Genomic DNA, 19,230 nt, shown 5'->3' with positions numbered 1-19,230 from the left:
CCACTAACCATTGCCCCTCTCACTCTGCATCATCAATTTCTTCTTGATGGCTCCTATTATTGATTTCAACTCGCTAGAAACAGCTTCCTCTATGGGGCAGAAACCTGCCATTTTGTAGTATTTATGTAATCCTAACATTATAAAAAGAATTTATAAATTATAAAGGTATTATTTCAGATTCAGAATAAAGAGATATATTATTTACTAAGTAGCACTGCTCAATCTGTTACCTATTTGAAAATATACATGCATCTGTCTGAATGCCTACTATGCAACAGTCACACACCATGAGTCCTTGGAGAAGCCAGGTGTCTTGAGAACGCCACCGAAGCACCTTATGCTCGAGTGAGTATCCCGCTAGCATTAGAGAACAAAAGCTACGGGTCACACACTCTCTAGCTAGATCTTCTGGATCATTCGTCCTGAGCTCTCCCATTAATCACTGCATTCACTCATTCATTCAACAATGGCGTTTGGATTCCACTTCATGCCAGGCATCCTCACGTATTCTACTGCCTACTTTAATTTCCTGCCCTTGTGGAGCTTAGATTCTCCTGCCCACTTTCCTCTAACAGACCACAAGGATAAATCCCATCATACTCTCCATCCATTTACCTGCCACAATCAGAAGGGCAAACCCCTCGGGTCATCCATCATCTCCTGGATTCTTGTTTCTTTACTGTTTTTTTATGTATCTCCCAATATGATCAATTTCCCATTCCTCTCAGCTGTCCCAAATCCTCTGTTACTCCACTGTACCTTCTATTGTTCTGCGCCTTCTGTGCAGTCCCTTCAAAAAGAGGTTTCTTCTCTCTCATACCTTGTATGTTTATAAACTTGGAAATGAAGATAATGCCTTCCTCAATATTGTTTCTAACATTAGTCATCTTAGATCCTCCAAAATCCCCAGTCCCTTAAGGCTCATATCATCAGATTATACCACTCACTATCTACTCATCTCATTTTCTTGCCTCTACCTCACCCACTATTTGCTTCAGGCCCTGACTCACTCTCTTCCTCTTTACCCCATTCAAACAATCATTCTTGATGACTTCGGCCTTGTCATGTTGAATCACTGACTAACATGACTGCTATTTTCTTTGACTTTTTCACTTCAAAGATAATTCCTCCAAGGCTAGTAAGTCTCATGCCTGGAACGTCTCAGCCATGCACTTCAGAATTCATAACTTGTACTTTTTCATCAATAGGACTAACATCTCTAAAGTCTGGATGTTAAGCACCTCTTTTTTTTGTAACTCACTAACCCCTCTATATCTTGATTCTATAAGCTTTTTTACTGAACCAATTTTTTACTGAACCAATTTTACTTAACCAATTTCACGGACTCTTACCAACTCAATTAATTCTTACCAAATTCACTGGTTCTTCTATTTTGTTATCCATCAACCCCAGCCCCTCCATTGTCAGCACTTCCCCTAAAATACAAACCCACCCAATTCCTTCCCTCTCCATTAGTACCTCTTTGGCTTAACTTCCTACCATCTCTTGCCTGAACTAAGGGGATACACATAACTAGTCTCCTGTGTTCATTATTTCTCCCTCACAATCAATTTTACATAGTATTCAGAGGGCTCTTTTAAAAACATACATCAGATATTACTCCCATGATTAAAATCCTGTACTGGGCTTTCCAATTAATTAGGATAAGAATCTAAATCCCTTAACACAACTTACAAGGCAAAAAATGATCTGGTTCCTGACTACTTCACTCAATCTCTTATCACTCTCTCCTTTATTTACTATGCCCCAGTCATAGTGGACTTCTTTCAGTTCCTTAAACACACCAAGCTGAATCCTGTCTCAGGGCCTTTGCACTTGCTATTCCCTCTGCCTAGATAGCCTATGTTCTGTATATGTGCATGGTTAACTCCTTCAGGTCATTCATATTTCAGCTCAAATGTCTTCTTTTTCCCTAACTAGTGTCTAATGACTTCACTTCTCTCCTCCCCTCATTATAGTCATATTGTCCCATATTATTTCTTTATAGAATAACATAACATAAAACTATATTATTTGCTTTTTTATTGCATGTTTGCTCCACTAGATTGTAAATCCATGACAGAACCTTGCCTCTGTTATAAACCAAGCATCTACAACAGTGAATACCACATGATAAGTACTTCATAAGCACTTGCTGGATTTATTTATTAAATGTATATATAATAAACATGAGCAGGGATCACTAAAGTCAGACTAAGGAAGAATGTTTGGGGAAGACGACGACATAGCTGTGGATTTAGGCCAAGGAACTAGGCCCTGTTATCAGCTGAAATCAATTACTCATATAAATGCTTCTGACCCAGACAGCTTAACTATCCCTGATTTTTCAGTTGATTTTCTCGGGGTTACCTACATAATTGTCAGGCATTAATGCCAAAGATTAATTGTAATATGTCAGGTGAGATTTTACAAGTGTAGAATCAAACTATTGCTTGACTTATAATTTTAAGAGTCATACGACATGACTTATATTGGGTTTACTTTTTTCTAAAATCCCTAATTTTTTATATTTATTTTTGCTACCTTCATCCACCCCTACCACCAAATATGTCCCAGAAGAGCAAAATTATTTGACCCAAACTACACATAACCATATTAAATTTTTTTTTTCCTACTACATTTGGTCCATTTTCCTAGACTCCTAAAATATGTTCGAAGGATGATCTGGTTATGGAACATGTATGCCATCCCTCCCCACTTCAGGATAGCCTCAAATTTAGGAAGCAAGCTATAGAAGCCTTCATCCAAGTCACTAATTTATCCTTTAAAACAATATCCTTCGTTCAACTCCTTCAATTTATCATGAATCTAAAAATTTGATAATCATTAACTTCATTTCATTATTAAATTCAGTGGGATCTTAAGAGCCTTTCTTTGATGACTTGGTAAAATTAACATGTCCCCCAATCTACCAAAAATGTGTTAAATTGGGTGTGATTTGTTTCTTGAGAACTTAATTCTGGGTCTTGGCAGTTCTGTCCTTTTCTCAGTGCTCACTGGCAAGGCTTTAAAAATGCCTTCTAGATTTTTTTTCCAGGTGACCTCAAATTCAAACTAGTTTACAGTTTATAAGTTTTTTTCTTCTTTGAAAATCAGTACTACAAGTACTTATTCCAAGTCTTCTATTTTCTTTCCCATTCTCCAGCATTTTTTTTTTTAATGCATATAGCGTTACTTACCAAATCTCATCTGTAAGTTCTATAAATACTTGGGTTATAAATCATTGAGAAAAACAGACTACTGAGAGCTCGTCTAGAATCCTTTTCTAATTGGGACTTTAATTCCCTCCAGAATGTAAACTAACCAAAACTTTTTCAGTATTTATCTCTCGGTCTGGGTGACTTTTGTTTGCTTGTTTATATCTTTCGACAATGAGCATTTGTTAATTTATAGTAACCCCTGACAACATCATTTTTTTAATCTCTTGAATTATTAATGTTGTCTGGTCATTTTATTTTTCATATTTAAATATTTGTGTGTGTGAATGTACATTTTCTTAACATGCATGTGGTACTGTTTCAATAACCCTGCTAAAAGATTTGCTCATTTAATAACAGATATTTGATGCCATTGCAGTAAGCAAAGGATAAATCTGAGTCCACCAAGTTTGCTTAAAACTATTCTCTTTAAAATCTTTCAGAAATTTATTCTCAATTACTTTTTTTCTTATGAGTTACTAGGATATTGGGACAAAGAATAAAGTATGTGAAAAGACAAAATAAATAATGTACCTCTAACCCAAAAGTTGCACAGATTTCATCCTAGCTTTAACACACTCTATTCAAAGAAATAAATACAGACTCTTCAGGAATAATTAATTAGGAGTAACTGGGAGATGAACACCTCTCGCAAAGTTGGACATAGAAGCAGCATTCAACATATACTGTTAACAGTCCTAAAAACAGAGAAAAACAAAAGGAGAGACATAGACAGTTGAACCTACTTTTAAGATTAATTTAATTTGAAAAGAGTTCTTTAATTTGACTAAGACATGGAAAATTGAGATGTCTAAATATCCATACCTGTCATATGTTTTATACATTATGTAATACATCATTTCAACTTTCTTTTATAAAATCATACTATCATAATAAATACACCTTCACATAACATAAAGGTAGAAAAACTTGGTCTTCTGAAACTTTCAATGTGACTAAAATATGTAAAATTGAATAGTGACAAAGGATAGAATATTAAGCCCTCCATCATGGATGAAGACTGCCTATTACCAATGCTCTTCATTAAGTTGTGACATCTTTTGAAATTAAAAAGTTAATTACAGGAGGAGCCTTCAATAGTATTGACTTTTAGTCAAGAAGAGAAGTTCCTTTTACTTTCTGGTTTAATTCAATCAAATAATTTCAATATAATTTACCTCCCTAAGGGTGAAACAGAAAGAATTTATCCAAATAGTATTGTAAGAGAAGTGCTGGTGGTCTGATAAAACTTCTAAGGAACTTAATGCATTCAATTCTCTCCAGAATGTAAATAAACCAAAACTTTTTCAGTTTTGGATTTATCTCTGGATTTGGATGATTTTTGTTTGCTTGTTTATATCTTTCAACAATGAGCATATGGGCCATGAAAGTCAATTTCTGCATATTACAAATACTGGTTTTTATTTTTAAAGGTATTTATAAGCAGTAGTCTTCCCAGATTAATTTGGGAAAAGTAATGAACAATTTGTGTGTGAAAATACAGAGTGTATATAGGAACTGTTTCTTGCTTCAATGATTTTAAGGTACTATTCTCACAAGGAACTGAAGTGTAGTAATTACGTATGTTCAATAGATGGCGATCTTTACATTATACAGTGGTCACCAAACCAGCATTTGCATAGGGCAGTATAATCCATCAGTAGAAAATGAAAAGAGATAAATTACAAATGTTCCATATTTTGCAATAGACAAAAATTAGCGCTTGGTTACATACCCATTTTTTGGACCTATGGACTTTTTTCTAGGTTGACGAACACACTCTGCAGTAATGATGCTGTGAAAGCTAAAAGATTCTATCTGGCTGTTATTATTTTTATTTTTTAAAATTAAACTCTGTTGTAGAAGCCTTCATGTTGTGTATTTTTTAGCAAATCCACTTGTTCTTAAACTTCATAAAAATATGTGGGAATATAAGACTAGCGAATGATTCCTGATTTCTTTGCATGGCTTATGAAGAATAGTTTTTTAGATAATTTACTCAAATACATGTGTCTTAAAAAGGATAAACATCAGGAGTCCAGTATATTTGTGAAACAGCAATTGAAGGAAGACATGGCTCAGGTCAGCAAACTGTTTCGTCACTAAAACTATTTTATGTGGGTTATGGAAACATGTGAACAAACTGTATTATTTTAAAAGCCTGCTATAAAAAGAATATGTTTGGAAATATTTGTGAAGTTTCTGCTTTCTAAATTTTCAATAAATGTACAAAGATGACAGGTTTCTATTCAAGAAGTAACTTAAGATTTGTTTTGATAACCTTCAGGTAGAAAGCATGTGGACATTACTTAGTGCTATGGGACAGCCCATACTAGAGGGTTTTTCCCCCTCATATTGTTTTGTGTGATGTAACTGGTGACTAGAGTTTGAACTATTTTCCTAACAAAGGGAGGGGCAGTTACTCCTCCCTTGAGGAGTATTTTAAGTCTTTGAAAATTAAAAATCCCTATCATACATTATTCTTAACCATAATATATGAAAAATCAGAACCTATCATTACTTGAACAAGAGAGATAAAAGACTGAAAAAATGTTTTGATCATAATTTTATACATCTTTTTGCTAACTAAATTTTTTTAACTTATTCATATAGATCTCTGTAAGTATGAAAATTTTAAAACTGCTTATTAAATAAATATTTTACATTAGAGTAGAAACTGAAAAGATGGTGAGATCAAGAAAATCACCCTTTAACTTAAGATAAATTGTATGGTGCCTGATACAGTGATGTATTTCTAGGTATATATATATATTTTTTAAGTTATCTTTCAATGAAATTTCTTTTTTTAAATTTGAGAGAGAGAACAAGCAGGGGGAGGGGCAGAGGGAGAAGTAGGCTCCCACTGAGCAGGTAGCCCAACACCCTGGGATCATGACCTGAACTGAAGGCAGACGCTTAACTGACTGAGCCACCCAGGCGCCCCTCAATGAAATTTCCTATAGCCTCCCATAATTCTCTACTCTGGTAAGTCACATATAATTACTAGCTTTCCATTATTAATATGTTGTTAATAATATAGCTGTTGCTTCTTTTCAGTCAATATTGCAGACTAGACTCTTAACTTCAAACTTCTCCATTTCCCTAGGAATGATAAAATTATTTCTATTGGTTTTTTCAGAGTACTAAGCATTTCATATACTCATTTCTAAAATTAGTCAGGTATTGTCTTATCACAAGAGTCACTAAGCTATTCATGTTGAAACAGACCAAAAACACACAGGAAGATGGATTAAGAAACAAATTTTTCACTTAATTTTAAAATGTGTCTTCCATAACCATTTAACAAACAGATAACACTGGGGGAAAGCATCAACACTTTTGCCAATTAGGTTGCCAAAGCACAACAATTCTCCTTTGAAGCAACTTAGGTACTTAGCAACTCCACTTTACCTAGAGTACAAATATTAATGTTTTGATTTTTATAAAAACTTGTATTGAATTTATATTCAATTAAAAGTTATGTTTACCATGCTGTTAACAATTTCCCTAAAATTCAACAAATAAGAAATTGGAGAAATATGCATTTATATGCAATTAGAAACCATTAGTTAGTGCTAACTAGTGCCAAATACAGTGAGGATACCAAAACTCTTGTGTCCAAAGAGCTTATACTCTAGTTAGGGATATAGGGCATGGAGACAAACACCTGTTATCCAAAAGAGAAAAAGAGGCACCACAACAGAGATAACAACAATCCTTCTATCTGGGTCCAAGTCAGTGAGTCTACTTAAGAATAACTTTTTTGGGGGCGCCTGGGTGGCTCAGATGGTTGGGCGTCTGTCTGCCTTCAGCTCAGGTCATGATCCCAGGGTCCTGGGATCGAGTCCCGCATCAGGCTCCCTGCTCAGAGGGGAGCCTGCTTCTCCCTCTGCTTCTCTCTGTCTGTCTCTTATGAATAAATAAAATCTTTAAAAAAAAAATGACTTTTTCTTAAATACTACTCTGCCAAATTAATATTAGTACAGAAAGGCCGCTGGTATATATTATGGACTGAATGGTTTCCCCCCAAAATTCATATGTTGAAGCCCTAATCCTCCAGCATGACAGTATTTTGATATAAGGCCTATCAGAAAGTAATTCAAGTTAAATGAGGTCCTAACAGTGAGGCCCTAACCTGACAAGATTGGTATTCTTATAGAAAGAGGAGATACCAGAGCTCTCTCTCTTTGTGTGTCCACAGAGGAAAGGCCATGTGAGGACACACTGAGAAGGTAGTCATCTGCAAGCCAGACAGAAAAGACTTACCAGAAATCTACCCTGATAGCACCTGGGTCTTGGATTTCTAACTTCTAGAACTGTTAGAAAATAAATTTCTGTCATTTAAGTTATCTACTCTGTGGTATCTAGGTGGCAGCCTGAGCTAATACAGTATATTTCTAATTTAAGAATTAGTTCACCAAAGATGAATCTTACAGTCCTAACACCTACTTTCAAATTATATTCGTGTTTTTTGTATCTGTATACTTATGTATTTATTGTATTTATATATATACTTATATTAAATGCCCATTTATATATTGAATGTATAGATCTTTACTTACACACTTACAGTTGTACCCAGAATGAAATACTATGCCTGTTAGAATGCCTTTTCCTTCCAATTTATATTTTTATACTAAGACTCTTGGCTTCAAAGAGCTTATACTCTAGTCGAAGATTTATGACATATAGACAAAGATCTATAATACAAATTAGGGAAGGAGTGGTAGAAATTATATATTACTTCAGAAGTTAAGATTATTGCTACTGTGGAGGGTGGAGGTAGCACACTGTGGGGGAGTCTGTGTGACTGGAATTGTAGGAAGGAATAAGAAAATATTGGAAGAGGGAGGATTTGTTCTCAGCCCAGACATTCTCACTGGTACACCATGGGCATTTGGGGCAGGATCACGCTTCATTCTGTGAAATTATTCAGGGCATTACGAAACGCTTAGCATCCTTAGCCCCCCACTAGCATCCTCCTAGCCTTGTAAGATCTGTATTATCCCCCTACACATTTCCAAAGGCTACTCAGCAGCATCTCCCCCAAGAGAAAACAGAAAGTAAACTTTCATGGATGTGAAGAAAACAGATGCGTTCAAATAAAATGTATTAAGTGACTGAGTAAATGGCTAATATAGTTTATTCTAAAATTCTGCATTTGGAAAATTGTAATATACAAAATCATCACAATATTTTATTAAGTGCTGCTTGTCAGTTACAAGAGCTTATTACATTTACTCAAGAGTTCATCCTAATTTTTCACTTTGAAGCTTTTCATTAATTCATTCATATAGCTTTGACTACATATGATTTCTAAATTGCTTTATCAACTTATTACTCCCAGAATGTTTCTGATGCAATCACCTAAAAAACATCCTTTACTCAAGGCAAAGAAAAGTAATGTATCCTCTTTTTGACTTCCATACACCTTGCCAACTGCCCTAACCTGATCTTTCATTTTAATGGTTTCCCTAAATGCTGTTTGTGATCTGGGTTGGAAATTCAAGGAGAAGGGATCAGAAGTGACAAAAATGGAGAGCATGAAGGGAGGATGAAGAAATGAGAAGAACCCACACAACCGAGGTCCAAGCTGCGATCTAGAAGAACTAGAATGACCCTCCCAGGTTGTCCCTACCTGGCTGAAATGGTCAGGCTTTTCACTTCAGCCCCATACCCCTCCAGTTAGCTCACTGCATGTGCACAACCCCACGAAGCTGTGGCTTTGGAGGAAGGGCATCTGCTGCTGAGGTGACATGTGAAGGGGGTGACCCCTGAAAGTTATCACACACACACACACACCAAGAGTGGTTGGGTGACATGTGAAGGGGATGACCCCTGAAAGTTATCACACACACACACACACACACACACACACACACACACACACACCAAGAGTGGTTATTAAGTCCTCCACTGAGGTGATATCTGAAAGGGCTTCACAGTGTCCACCACTGATTCTAAAGTCCTTATTTTAAAGAAGTGGGAAACTCAGGGGCAGAAACTTGTGAGTTACAAATCTGAGTCTCAAACTCAGAATTTACATTCCTTGCTTACTATTCTGTAGTAATGATGTCTACTTTGGAAAGAATGAGCAAGGAAATATTTACTTGGTTCAAATAATTTTCTTGAGTGGGACAAACAAAAAGGGATGAGTTCAAACAATTCTTGATGACATTTTTATAGACAGAACTGAATTGCCAAAGTCATCCCTAAATTATGAATAAGGCATTATATGTCTAATTTCTACACATTGGAAGTGTTGTTTTTGAATGTCTTTATGTGTGTTTTACGGGGAATTCTGATCCCTACAAATGCATTACCAACATATACCATAATAATGGCTCCTTTTCTTAAGTCTTCATTGGGTCTAATGGGAAAAGCATGAAGCTGACAACTATGCCCAGAACAACACTAAGTAGATGAATGTACTTATTTAGCTTTGATAAAACTTTGATAAACCTTTTTGGTTCTTCATTTTTAATTTTTTCTTTAAAGTGGTTATATATAAGACAACTTCCCATTCAAAATGCTGTGGATAATATGGGGAATATAAGTTATAGGTATCAGTATTATATTTATATACCATGCTTCCCATCACATACCGTATTTTGGCTACACTGTCCTTTCTGTTCTGTGTACTTGCCACTCTCCTTTTCACCTCAGGGTTTCCACACTCGTTTCTTCTGCCTTGAACAGTGACCCAAAGTCATCACATGGCTGACTCTTTTCTCCTCTCTCAGGTGATGGCATTAAAATTATCTCTGCAGAGGTCCTTACAACCTAAGTAACCACTCCATGTCCAAACCAAATTTCCTTTATACTAATTTATTATCTTAGTAACACAATTATCTCAGATCACCTTGTTTATACATTTTCTGCTACTCATTATTCAGCTCCTAGTACATATCTGTGCCTGGCATTTAAGTAATTATTTTGTGTGAAAGAATAATTCAGGCAATAAATGAGTATTTGTGATTTATAGGACTTTAAATACACATCAGAGATGCAAGAAATTATGACATTTTTCATCTGGGGAAATCAATTTACCCAAATTTCTGAATAAATCTGAATAAAACGTGGGACAGTTCCTATCTTAATATCACAATTTTTATTAAATAAGCTCTCTACAATATTTTTATCTGAGTCTTCCTAAAGGGCATCCTAAAGGGCATAAGGATGTATAAAATGAATGTGCTTCTGTTTCCATAAATAATACATTTTTCAAGGCATCAAAAATATTCACTTTGTGGGAGACATTCCATCTTCTAATTGGTAAAACCTTGTAAAAATGTTGAAAATTCTTAACTTTCAAATTCTACATTAAAAAAAAGCCTATAATAAAGAAAGTCTGTATAAGAGAGACAAACAAAAACAAGCTATAAATTAGGTCACTAGACTTACAATAATATTTTTGCAAGGAGCTTTTACAATATTTGGCTAGCTTTTAAGCTAGGAAAGTAAGATGTCCCAGAAGATTAATTGAACACAGGAATTCAACCTCTGATGGGGTCAAGTGGAATGTCTTTTGTGATCCAGGCTGAACATTTATACTCATACTCAAATATACATCATTCTACTTATCTAAGTGTATGCTTTCAATGAGATATTAAATACTTTATTTTTAATCAGGGAGGTATTAAATTCTTATTTTCAACTATATTTATTTCAAGTCATAAAGTTCTAGACATGTTCACTTGTCTTATTAGAGAGAAATTCTTTTATTTACCTAAAACTCTCATTCTAGTAGCTCTCTCTCTCAACTACACAGTTACTCTAAAAATTTGGTGCTCGGTGGGAAATACCTTGTTTACTCTACCCTACCATCTATTTTCATGAGAATTTGATTCCATCTACTTTCAAATATCTTCTTTTGAGATGAATGAGACCAGGAAAGCCTGGTCTAAGGAAAGTATATTTTCTTATAGAGGCCAGAGACACAGTAATAATGGATTGATGTCAGGATCATAAAACCACAAGCAGTATCTGATACAGTAAAAGAAAGACACCTTACTAAATTATGAAGTACAGTGGAAATGAGCATAGATAAATCCTAGATTTTTAAATACATTTTGTGTACAAAATTTTAGATAGTAATCATCATTAACTGAAATTAATGTTAGTTTCTCCAAATTACCAGGCAGTTGTCCTAGTCTATGGTGACATCAAAGTGAAAAAAAGGTGGAAAAATAAAAATGCCTTGAATGGGAGCACCTGGCTGGCTCAGTCAGTAGAGCATGTGACGCTTGATCTCAGGGTTGTGAGTTTGAACCCCACATTGGGTGTAGAGCTCACTTATAAAAAAAATAAAATAAAATATATTTTTTTTTAAAATGCCTTGAATGCAGGCAAAATCCCTCAGTAATTATTTTCCACAAAGACTAATGCTATGTTGTGCCATAGTCTAACTAATCTTCTATGTTACTCACATAAGGTATTATGTTAAATAGCATGACAATGCAGAAAAAATAAACAAAAACAAATACGGGCCTTTGTCATACTCCACACTCATTTTAGCAGCCTCGCAAAATTAAAAATGTTTTCCAAATGAAATGTCAAGAGAATTATTTATTTTATCCAAGTATAGTGTAGCAAGTCTTGGATGGCACTGTTACTAGTTTCAGGAAAACAGAAAACAATTACAAAACTAAGTTAAAGGCAACTTTATTACAGTATTTTTCCAAACTTCAAAATGCATTTATTATTGAATTTAGAACTAATATATAATACATTATATTACAAAACAGGAAGCATATCTGGTTGGATATTAGCTTGCATGTATTGCCCAAAATATAGTTTCCTAGGAACAGCAGCAACATACAATAGTTTATATCACTAAGTAAAATATTTCTGATGTGACAAAGAATCATTTATAATTTATTTTATGTTCATTTAAAAACAAAGCAAAGTTATCTTTTCTATTTCTTACTAGTTAACACCTTGAAGTTGTTTATACCCTAAAAATATCCACCAGTTTGGAAATATTTCCTTTGGTAGAAAATAGGATTTTTGAAGCTAACCAAACTAAAAGAACACTCAATTTCCCCATTGCAAATAGGGGCAGAATTCTCTTCTTTCCTTTTTTAGGAGCCAAATCTGGGCCTCCTTTTCTTCATAGCCATTCTGAAATAGTACCTGCTTTAAAAAATACCCAAAGCTACAATAAACTCTATTCTAATAAAGTCTTCTCTGTTTTATCTTGCCTCCTCATATTTGATTATTTAGGGTAATTTACAACCCACTTTAAACATTATGTAATAATGAATTTAAAAGTAATCTTGGAAATGTAATAACACTAAGGATGTATTTTCCAAATTAGATGAGGATATTATTTGCTCATCTGCCTCTGCTTCACACAACCAACCAAATTCAACTTATAGAGTTCCTTTTCCAACGTCACTACCCTAATAACAATGGAAACAGATATAAAACCACTGAAGCGATTGGAGTCCCTTAATTTGCTCTCTTGGTTTAAAATTTGTGAGCTACCAACTACAACAAAACAAGGTCATCTTCCTCTTTTTTACAATAGCAGGAGATGGTTAGAAAAGTATAGAAAAGGTGCTATTTTTTCGTAAGGCAAATTTAATACAGATTTTCCTATGAGGTTGGAAAAAAGAAAAAGTGAACGAAAAGGTATGTGCTGGCTGCTTGGGGGGGCAAGCCTCATAAATCACTGTACGTTAAGAGCACGTGCTGAAACTTCATGGTGCCAGTCACGTAATTTTGTGTATTTGGGACTAAAGACGTGAAGGGGTATCTTTTCCCTGTGGAAATAAAAAAAAAAAGAAAAGAAAAGAAAAGAAAAGTGATAGAAGAGTCATAAGAAAGAGAAGGAAAAAGTTTGTACGCTTAGTTCATCATGCAGAAAACATGCCTTATAAAAGCTTAATTTCACATAGCTATTTTATTTAATAGCAAAGATTTTAAGGGTAGAGCATTTTTATAAATATAGAAATTAATCTCTAGAGCCCTCTTGGAAATCCATTTTTATGACCAAAATAAAATTTCTACAAGACAACAAAAATTCATTCACAGAGATCGGTAGTGTTAGCAAAGCATCTGCAAGTATACTCTTCTGCCCACTTACTTCAATACGAAAGGAAATTAACCTTACATGAAATGCAGACAAGAGCTACTACTTTAAAAATCTGTAAGTTTTTAAGTCCCATAGTTAAGTCCCACAAAAGACACCAAAGTTAAATGCTCAGCTTCTAGTTACAAAGACAAAAAGCCATACCACTACACTTGAAAATGTGAAAAAACAAATTGAGACCATTCATGAAAGGAAAGCATTCAATTTACAAAAAAAATGGACAACTTACTTTGCCTTCTTTGTATTTTCAGTGTCCGACTCTTTCACTGAAATATAATAAGCAATATCCAGTATTAGGTGACTTTTTTTAAAAAACTTGAAAAATCACTTGAGCAATTACCTGTACCAATCAGTATCAAATGGGCAAGCTGCACAGAGCCACTAAAAAACGCTCCACATCATGCTGTCACTGGCTACATAGTATGGTCAGTACTACTACTACTACTGTTATTACTGCTCCACTTCTCAATGCAATTCTCCTGGGCTAGTTCTTATTTTACATTACCCACATTATGCATGGCATAATTTAAGAGCAAACTGCCTCAGGAAAATTACTGTTTTCCAATAATCGCCCATCTGTCTAAATGCTATTCTCTATGGCAAAGAACATTTGTATATTTGAATCCCTAGGTATTCGCTTACGATGTTCAGTCCCAGTGATCTGGGCGAGGATTCGGAAAGAACGAGACTGAGTCGTTCCAGTCCTTGGACGCCAGTCTTCGGTGTCCTCCATCAGTCTCTTCTTGCTGGCGTCACTATGAGTTGGTATGTGATAAAACTCCGTATTGCGCTCCACAATGTGTTTTCTTGGTGGGCTACGATTAAAAGGGAAGGAAAGAATTATAAATCTTTAAATCATATTAAGGATAAAATACCCTCTGCCAAATTATAATTTACACATTTAATATCAATGTTCTTTTTTATATCTTTTGCTTTTCCAAGTGAACTCAGCCTCAATTTTCTTTAAAAAGGTGCCCTTCTATAATAGACTTGCTTTTTCTTAAACTAGTAAAAAAAAAAAAAAAAAGGTATTTCTATGCTAACATAAAATAATATACACACCTATTCAAGAGAAAGTTTACCGTTTAGGTGGGGTTTTCCTTTTAATTGACAGAAGAAGGCAGCAGAAGAGAGATTCCAGCATAAAGAAAAGGAAAAGAATAAGAAAAGAAGGAAAATAATGAGAATTGCAACGTCCATAGGAGTTTAAAAAATTTTTTTGAAATTACTTGTATTGTTCTTCTACCTATCTTATGCCTAACAAAACACAGGTATGGACTATATTCACAACCACTGTTAAATATCAACATATTCCCAAAATGTATTGGCTTTCACAAAATTAAATGACCATATCTTCACTACGCTCAGGAACTAAGAATGGTTTAGTACAGGCTGTCAGTAATTCCAAACACAATTTTGAAAAGGGTCAGAACTGTTACTTTCTATGGTTTTCTCATTCATGTGTATAGATATCCCTCATCCTAAATAAAGTTGTGTGCAGGTTCAGTGTAGGGAATAAGAGCTATGGTATATGGGAAACCAATGAAATAGTTATCAAAACACCAACATGTAAATCTTGGCTCTATGACTTTACAGATGTGTGATTTTGGACAAGTCACTGAGCCTCACTGAGCCTGTTTTTTCATTTATAGATGAGTATATCACATACGAAGTGGCACTGTTCTAAGCGTTAAATGAAATAATGTATGTGAAAGGGATTAGTAAACTACAGAATTCAAGAACTTTGAGTTTGCTAAGAACATTCATTTTTCTATTAACAAAGCATAAACATTAAGGAATTTATAATGTATATTAATACTTTAGCCTAAGATCTCCTGAACATAAGGAATACTCCGTTCTCTCCCCCCACTTCCCCCACTGCCCCCCCCAAGACATGACAAATGCAAACTTTTGGAAGTTTTGAGTCTAATTCCAGGAGAGAAAAAGGAGCCTAAGTCTGGACTAGCAGACTATTGCCCTAAGATCCAAGCGGAGAAAGTGTTCAAAGAGTATCAGATGTGGGTGGCAACACCTCCTGGGTGTAACTCATTGCTAGAAAATCATAGGTACTATCAGAATGCCACGGGACTGTTGTCATTTTAATAGTTACACTACCAAAACTGTGTTGGTATACTAGAAGAATTTTTGCCCAGTGAACAACATGATAGGATTAACATTAACACCGGCTTTAAAAAGACAGGCAACAGTTTGAAGCATGACATCCTTCACGTAGTGTGTGTTTTATGCAAGTCATTTAACTTCTCCAAATCTCGATTTTATCCATCTGAGAAAAAGGGATTGCATCTACCTTAAAGAGCTGCTTTGAGGAATAAATAAGATCAATAATGTATGTAAAGTGTTTTCCAAAGTACCTAGTGCACAGTAATGATCACATAATGTGTTGTGTTATGATGCCTAAAAACATTATTTGAAATGCGTATTTTAAGACTATGGGTCATCCACATATATAAAGAACAGAACAGGGGCGCTGCGGTGGCTCAGTAGCTAAGTGTCCAACTCTTGGTTTCCGCTCAGATTCAGGTCACAATCTCATGCGTCATGAGACAGAGCATGTTGGGGCTCCGAGCTCGGTGGGAATCTGCTTGAGATTCTCTCCCTTTGCCCCTGTTCCCATGTGCGTGCCCGTACGCTCTTTTCCTCAAATAAATCAATCTTGAAAAATAAACAACAGAATAAATAATATTTACACACAAAATACTTATAGTTTATGGCAAAATTTTAAGATCCCAGAAGTGAAATATCTAATATTTTACTATTAATTACTTTACTAATTACTTTTACTAAAAACCTAATCCTTTTTAAAAGAGAATTTTAAAAAACTAGAATAGGTAGAGTACTTCATAAGCACACTACATTTAGAAGATATAATTTCCTAAGCAGACAACTCTTTATCTTATGCAATTACTCGAAAAACTTCCTATTTAGCTACTAAAATTAAAGTTTAAATTTCTCTATAATTAGTGAATGTAGTTTACTCTTAAATGGTGCCAATTTCAATTATAAGATTATGTTATTTCCTACAAAAGGTTTGGTCTGTAAAAATAGAAAACAGTGGTGTCAAGCTAAGAATAAGTACAATAAGAATAATAAAATGACTCCACTTAAGAATACATTTTAGCCATGACATACTTGCAAAAAGCATGGTACACCTTAGACTCTCTGATATTCACCACAGCTTAAAGCCTTGTGTAAGGGATATGAAGTTTCTAAACATTTACTTAGCTTTTCTGGCTCTGACACTCTAAGCTCTGATGACTATGATAAAAGAAGAGCGTCATCTCAATGATTTTATTTTTAAAAATATTTTTGAGCTAGAACATAAATTTAACTATCAAAAGCAAATAATTTATTTCAAAATATAGATATCACAATTAGCAACTTTATTCAAACTTTTAAAAAAATACTAAACGAGAGGCCCAAACTATGTCTCTAACTCCAGTATACACGGTCTACAATACTTATCTATCTCCCTGAAGGTTCAGCTTACTAATTTTTTCCACTGCCGAAGTGGAAAACACACCCACTGATTTATATGAAGTTCTTTAGTATGAAAAACATGTTTCTTAGGCTCCTTAACAAATCTGAAAATTCTAGCATGGAGAAGACACTCACAAAGTTTGCTGGTGGTATTGAATTGAAAGTAAGATGGAAAGTTAAAGAGAGACAATAATGAAAATTACAAAAGGAACCATTGATTAGGTACTTACACGGTGCCAGGGTTACTGAAGGAGGAATAATACACACAAAAAATATGTAATAGAGTAGAGTAGACATTGATGTTCCCAGGATAATGGAAAATGGACAAATATGAGGCAAAAAAAAAAGCGGGGTGGGGGGAAAGAAAGAAAAGGGAAAGGAAAAAGAAGAAAATAAAAAATGAAATAATGAAATTCAAAACAATGAATTTACATGAAGATATTACACAAAACATCATGCCTCAAAATAAACATGTAAACACAAACAAAAATGAACAAATGTTAGTCAAAATTCTGTTATACTGTTAACAGAGAAAGCTCCACTATTTAAAAATATCTCTAAGTTGATTTAATTCATTTTAGCATGAATCCAAATTCCTATTATGTTCCTAACAAAAGGCAGAGAATAAAGTAATTACTGGATGTAATATGTAGAAACAGAACATTTTAGAATCACTTAAAATCAGAGAATAGGAGAAAGTCTTTCACTCACATAATATGTGAAGTATATATTAATAGCATATGTAATCTTCTCACAAAAATTATCCTGCATCATTAAAATAAAAACTTAACCCCCCCCCAAAAAATCACTATATCATACACCTGAAACTGTATGTTAACTGGGACTAAGATAAAAACCTAAAAAGCCCAAAAAATTATTCTGAAACAAATATTATAAAGAAATAACATGCTATTTGATTTTTCTCTTATTTTTTAAAAATGTGATTATAATGGAAAATATAGGAAACATACTGGATCATAAATAATGGGCTATCACTTAATTTTCATACTCTCCTCTGTCATTACTGCTCTTATTCACAAGCAAATCCCAGTAAGTTTAGAACTGATTTGTAGGAACTCATGCTTTTGTATTATTAGTGACCTAATTATTACCCAAAATGGCATGTCTGATATGATATAGTAAAGGAACTACATTAATAACATCTGAAAAAGGAAAATCTCAAAACATAATTCATTCACACAGCCTATTAACTGTACAATCATTAAAAACAAATATACTTATATACCATTATGGATAGAGAAGATTGAAATATAAACTCTACATAGTTTGTCAACACACTATTGAATCAATCCTGAAATGAAGTTTAGTCAGAGTAACTAGCAATTCATTATGAATGTAGTGACAAAAACTGCCTACTGGTTTTAGTACTAAGACTGCTCAGTGTAGCTGTTTTTCCTACATATATACCAAAGTCAGCTTCATAAACTCTACAGAGGGCTGAGTTTCACTGTATGGGGGTGGGATGCAGGACTAAGTTGATCTTAATATTTACTGATAGGTACTCTGCTCTAGCCACAATGCAAAGCACACCTTCCTCTGCGTTGCTATTTTAAATAGCAGGGAAACAGCTTTCAAAATAACCTCCCCTGAACAGAATTCTAGATACTTATATTTAAACGTTTTTAAGTTTAAGGGAGAAGTTTTACATTACCGTGAAGTTGGGAGGGAAACATTATATGGTGTAGAGAGTGGCAACAAGTGGAGACTTGATTGGTTTCAACCTAAAGATGCCGATTTGTATATATCGAACAAATATCTCCAAGCATTTCAGAAAATGCACCCAAGCGGAACGGCCCATCATACACTGCAATGGCATTTGTGCCAATGTGCCCATGAGAAGACCTGGCTTCACAACCCTGGCTATGCTGCCCACTTGCCCTGTGCCCTGGACAAGGTGCAATCTACAGAAGCCTCTCTCGCCTGAACACTGAAATGGATTACGATTTCTTTTTCTTTCAGACTTCTTGTAAGGGCTTATGTTTAATATATTTAAAGTCACTCTGAAAACCATACAAACACAGATTTGTTGTTAGGATAGATCTCCTAACTGATAAAAAAAAAAAAAAAGAAGTACTATCAAATCCAACTGTACTTTATGCACATTATTCATTCACACTGACTCAACCCATTTAAAAACAAATACTAGTTCAATGTAACAGAAATAAGCCAGGGTCACAGTCAGGTGATGCAGAGGAAAGCATGTCAAACTGGCTTCAAAAAACCTAAGCTTTAGTCTTAATCACTTACAAGATGCATGACCTGAAAAAATTAAGTAACCTCTCAGTGTTCAAAGTTCAAATGAGAATTAAATCACATAATGCATCCAGAAGCACCTAGCACAATGGACAGTAATACCTAATAAATTAATGAATCTGAATCCTGAATTTAAAAATATAC

General features: G+C 34.5%; 1 protein-coding gene across 10 annotated transcripts in view; it reads right to left on the bottom strand.

The window, feature by feature from the left end:
* Positions 1–19,230, bottom strand: part of PDLIM5 (PDZ and LIM domain 5) — a 202,853-nt gene that overhangs the window by 64,764 nt on the left and 118,859 nt on the right. For 6 of the 10 annotated variants that reach the window (XM_064584820.1, XM_054508801.2, XM_064584817.1 and 3 more), the window contains 2 exons: positions 13,957–14,129; positions 13,544–13,580 (listed from right to left, as the gene is read on the bottom strand). In XM_064584820.1, the coding sequence (XP_064440890.1) occupies positions 13,544–13,580; positions 13,957–14,129 (210 nt within the window). Of the gene's footprint in view, positions 1–615; positions 1,243–11,866; positions 12,986–13,543; positions 13,581–13,956; positions 14,130–14,396; positions 14,415–17,042; positions 17,058–19,230 lie in introns of those variants that run through there. The other 4 variants (XM_045880740.3, XM_045880737.3, XM_064584816.1 and 1 more) reach the window with 4 other exon arrangements.

Source organism: Mirounga angustirostris, unplaced genomic scaffold (assembly GCF_029215605.1).
Source record: "Mirounga angustirostris isolate CCGP_5_RB_7025 unplaced genomic scaffold, mMirAng1.0.hap1 SCAF_2, whole genome shotgun sequence".
NCBI lineage: Eukaryota > Metazoa > Chordata > Mammalia > Carnivora > Phocidae > Mirounga > Mirounga angustirostris.
The sequence above is the reverse complement of the archived record's forward strand: the minus strand, read 5'-3'. Positions and strand labels throughout refer to the sequence as shown.